General features: G+C 49.1%; 1 protein-coding gene across 1 annotated transcript in view; it reads left to right on the forward strand.

Moving 5' to 3' along the window:
* Positions 1-5,037, forward strand: part of LOC123870545 (zwei Ig domain protein zig-8-like) — a 406,654-nt gene that overhangs the window by 361,193 nt on the left and 40,424 nt on the right. Inside the window, exon 5 of the mRNA XM_045913905.1 lies at positions 4,137-4,175. Coding sequence (XP_045769861.1) covers positions 4,137-4,175 — 39 coding nt within the window. The remainder of the gene's footprint in view (positions 1-4,136; positions 4,176-5,037) is intronic.

Below are 5,037 nucleotides of genomic sequence, written 5' to 3' on the forward strand. Positions count from 1 at the left end.
CCGCAGACGGACGACTGGACGCTGCAGATCAAGTGGGCGCAGCAGCGCGACGCCGGCGTCTACGAGTGCCAGGTGTCCACGCAGCCCGTGCGCTCCTTCTTCGTCACGCTCCACGTTGTCGGTGAGTTCACTTCACTGTGTGAGACAAACGCGTGACCAGCGCTTCCAGGCCACGCACTCGCCGCAGACGGACGACTGGACGCTGCAGATCAAGTGGGCGCAGCAGCGCGACGCCGGCGTCTACGAGTGCCAGGTGTCCACGCAGCCCGTGCGCTCCTTCTTCGTCACGCTCCACGTTGTCGGTGAGTTCACTTCACTGTGTGAGACAAACGCGTGACCAGCGCTTCCAGGCCACGCACTCGCCGCAGACGGACGACTGGACGCTGCAGATCAAGTGGGCGCAGCAGCGCGACGCCGCCGGCGTCTACGAGTGCCAGGTGTCCACGCAGCCCGTGCGCTCCTTCTTCGTCACGCTCCACGTTGTCGGTGAGTTCACTTCACTGTGTGAGACAAACGCGTGACCAGCGCTTCCAGGCCACGCACTCGCCGCAGACGGACGACTGGACGCTGCAGATCAAGTGGGCGCAGCAGCGCGACGCCGGCGTCTACGAGTGCCAGGTGTCCACGCAGCCCGTGCGCTCCTTCTTCGTCACGCTCCACGTTGTCGGTGAGTTCACTTCACTGTGTGAGACAAACGCGTGACCAGCGCTTCCAGGCCACGCACTCGCCGCAGACGGACGACTGGACGCTGCAGATCAAGTGGGCGCAGCAGCGCGACGCCGCCGGCGTCTACGAGTGCCAGGTGTCCACGCAGCCCGTGCGCTCCTTCTTCGTCACGCTCCACGTTGTCGGTGAGTTCACTTCACTGTGTGAGACAAACGCGTGACCAGCGCTTCCAGGCCACGCACTCGCCGCAGACGGACGACTGGACGCTGCAGATCAAGTGGGCGCAGCAGCGCGACGCCGGCGTCTACGAGTGCCAGGTGTCCACGCAGCCCGTGCGCTCCTTCTTCGTCACGCTCCACGTTGTCGGTGAGTTCACTTCACTGTGTGAGACAAACGCGTGACCAGCGTTTCCAGGCCACGCACTCGCCGCAGACGGACGACTGGACGCTGCAGATCAAGTGGGCGCAGCAGCGCGACGCCGGCGTCTACGAGTGCCAGGTGTCCACGCAGCCCGTGCGCTCCTTCTTCGTCACGCTCCACGTTGTCGGTGAGTTCACTTCACTGTGTGAGACAAACGCGTGACCAGCGCTTCCAGGCCACGCACTCGCCGCAGACGGACGACTGGACGCTGCAGATCAAGTGGGCGCAGCAGCGCGACGCCGGCGTCTACGAGTGCCAGGTGTCCACGCAGCCCGTGCGCTCCTTCTTCGTCACGCTCCACGTTGTCGGTGAGTTCACTTCACTGTGTGAGACAAACGCGTGACCAGCGCTTCCAGGCCACGCACTCGCCGCAGACGGACGACTGGACGCTGCAGATCAAGTGGGCGCAGCAGCGCGACGCCGGCGTCTACGAGTGCCAGGTGTCCACGCAGCCCGTGCGCTCCTTCTTCGTCACGCTCCACGTTGTCGGTGAGTTCACTTCACTGTGTGAGACAAACGCGTGACCAGCGCTTCCAGGCCACGCACTCGCCGCAGACGGACGACTGGACGCTGCAGATCAAGTGGGCGCAGCAGCGCGACGCCGGCGTCTACGAGTGCCAGGTGTCCACGCAGCCCGTGCGCTCCTTCTTCGTCACGCTCCACGTTGTCGGTGAGTTCACTTCACTGTGTGAGACAAACGTGTGACCAGTGCTATCTAATAAGTTCTAGGCTATGGACTAATTGCAGACGGACGAACAGATGCTACGACATACGACTAGCGTATAAGTGCAAGTCCACGAGTGGCCCACACGGCAATTTACTGAGGTGTCGCAAGCTACAAAAATAAACCACGTCAACGCCTTGCTGCCTTTTTACACATTTATTGTTTTGGTAAGAATTTAAGCATCATTCAAATCTGCGCGACTAAGGTGACTACAAAGTAGGAACGTTAGCCGCGTGGCGGTCGCTTCCCACAATATTTTAATAGTGTCATGCACACCTACACCACTACAGCAGTTACGTAGGCGTGCACGTACAGACTCGTGTCGTGGCGCTCCCGCATCGCGTCCCACATCCCGCGTTCATAACGCACAGGTGTGGCCGTAGTTTAATAATGACGTTGTACGAAAATGCTTAGTGGTTATTTGTCCAAAATGAAACATTTTCCTGTGTTGTTACTTAGATGGAAATATGTAAGTTAACAGTGTAAACATGACCAGGTACAAAGTTTACAGTGCCACTGCACTGGTCGAGATAGTTTTATCTAACGCCGCGTGCAATACCCAATCGACTGAAATTCCGTGAGTTCACAGCGCGACCGAGGCACGTAGAGTATTGGAGCAATGCGACGCGACGCGCGTCCGTCGCGGGCATGCGACGCGTGACTGCGCCGCCCCGACTTCCGCCACTTCATTATTACTTTGGACTTGGACATTATTAACTCAACGGTTTTCTTACGTTTCCACAAACAGTTCCCATTTCCGTAGAACCTTTTTCATTGTAATTACTGAGAAAGTGATTCCAACTTATTTCTTTTCGTTATCAAGAAATTAAAAAACGCGATTGCTCTGCCAAAAAACGAACTAAAAAGTAAAAGCATCACATTTGGATTCCCTCCAAATCTGGAATTTAGAAGTTATGGTGGGATAAAGAACATTATTATAACCACGAACCCTGAAAAAATACACGTTTTTTTTTCAATCGTTAAAAACCCTGCTTTCAAATATTTAACAGATATCAAAACGAAACAACATACGTAATAAATTAGTTGAAAATATAGGACTGCGTTCCGTTACAACGAAACAAGCGTAAAACAAACAGTTTTCACAACGAAGTGGACGGCAGCGCACAATGCAGCCCGCATGCTCGCCGCGCAGCTATACAAAGTTTCAAAGCATTTATTTAGACGGATAATACACAATGATGAAACCGATACTGGTCTGGTTGGTGATTCGGCTTTATCGCAGGATTTACAACAAATTGGTGTTCGGCGCGCGATCCGATTAATTCAAAGCACGCGCTCGCTCCAATAAATATGTTAAAATGTTTTGTGACAATGGCCGGATTCTGAAATCGCGCTGCGTGTCACCACTCATTGAATGGCTCCCCCCTCCCCGGAGCCCTGTCGTGCCCGTCTGGTTGGGGCTGCCTTCATTCCTCCTAATTCCAAATTTTGCGTGACACTTTATTAGACAAGACTCATTTTATACGCGCCGTAGGTTTTTTTAAAACAAAATAGCGAACAAACGAGAAGCCGGCTCACCTGATGTTTAGTGATAACCGCCGCCCATGAACCAGAGGAACCGCCAATGCGTTGCCGGCCTTTCAGGAGTTTGTTGAAAGTCCCTTGAATAACGCCTTAAATAATTTAGGAATAAGGTAATTTAGGAACAAGTAGAAAGTTTTTTCTACTTGTTTTATTCAAGACAAGTGTTTACTGTGCTTTAAATGATGATAACCGTGCGATCAGATCTGAGCTGAGGCGCTGGTCTGCGACGCCTCAAAGGAAACGTTTTTTAGGGTTCCGTGTCTTCAAAAGGAAAAAGGAACCTTTATAGAATCACTTCGGAGTGAGCTTCATGAATGTAGCAACAGCAGCGATATAAATGTTCCACACACAGCCTGCGGTACGTTCTGGGTTTCAAGGTTTCAGGTCACTTTTAGTAGCACTACCAGGTTAGTTGACAAGGTGCCAGCAATCCTTTCCTTGCACATTGAGGTCGCGAATAAGACTGTTACATTTAATTTATGTTATTTTTAATATTATAGGTTAAACATTTTCCTCCGCTCTCGATTTGGCTGTACCTACTTGTGTACATCAATTTGTTTGTTCGATTCGCTCAATTTTCACATATTACCGATTGTGTTGTCAGCGCTGAGCCTACGATGCTAGTAACACTAGCATTATACCTAATGTTTAATTTCTTATGAAATAATTAAATTTCTTTCGGAAGTTTTGCTCACAAAGCAAATTGGTTAAATCCTACCATCCAGTACCTGTATTATATTTATGTTATCAGACTTTAAGCAGACTTTGTTCCTTCCTACAGATTGCGACGAAATCTACCAGAGGATGTTCTCGGATGGAGGTCTGTCTGTTTGTGTGTGTGCTTTTGTATGAGCTCTACTAACTATAACAACAACTAAATTAATCTTAGTAGTGTCGTTAACCTGTAAATTTTTCGTGATTTGTTTAAAAGTACTTTTATTCTTGATTAACTCTTCTGCGTTTTATTTTATTAAACTAATAACCAGAATTCTGTAAAATAATCAAAATTTATTCTAATAAATAAATAAAGTGTTTTTCCGCTTATACGCACATAGATTCAGGCACAGATAGTTCGACATTGTGGCTAATTTCTTATTGTACATTATTCTCTGAACTAAACTGAACTGACAGGTGTAAATCTAGCGCTATTCCTTCCGTAGGGATGCATGTAGCTCTATAGCATTAGCTACATTGTAATTTATGTTCGGAGTTGTTTCCATCTTTGCCATACCTATTTGAAAAGACAAATATTAATCATCTATTATAGTATTTATTGAAAATAACAATCAACAATTCAGAATAATGATTAAAAAAGCAAATCTCTTTCAAAAGTCAGGTGTGCAATGAGTGATGGTGCGACGCGTCAGCTGCTGCGCCGCGATATCATTCAATGCTGAAATGCAATTCAATTAACAAGATCCGTTGTATCCGGGAACGATCGCGATCACTCATTGTTCCGCCGCGATGGAATCACGTAAATATTCATACACTCGACGTGGCGTGGCGTGGGCGCGCGCGCGGTGAGTTCCGCAAAAACAACAAATACTCGACAATTAATCGCCGCCTACTGCCTTGTGTACACTTCATGTATTTTTAATATTAACATGTTGTTATTAGGTACTTTTATACAGCGTGTACAATAGGTAAATCATGTACCATGACAAATAAGGTATCCATAGGCC

The sequence above is a fragment of the Maniola jurtina genome, chromosome 2 (genome assembly GCF_905333055.1).
Source record: "Maniola jurtina chromosome 2, ilManJurt1.1, whole genome shotgun sequence".
Classification (NCBI taxonomy): Eukaryota; Metazoa; Arthropoda; class Insecta; order Lepidoptera; family Nymphalidae; genus Maniola; species Maniola jurtina.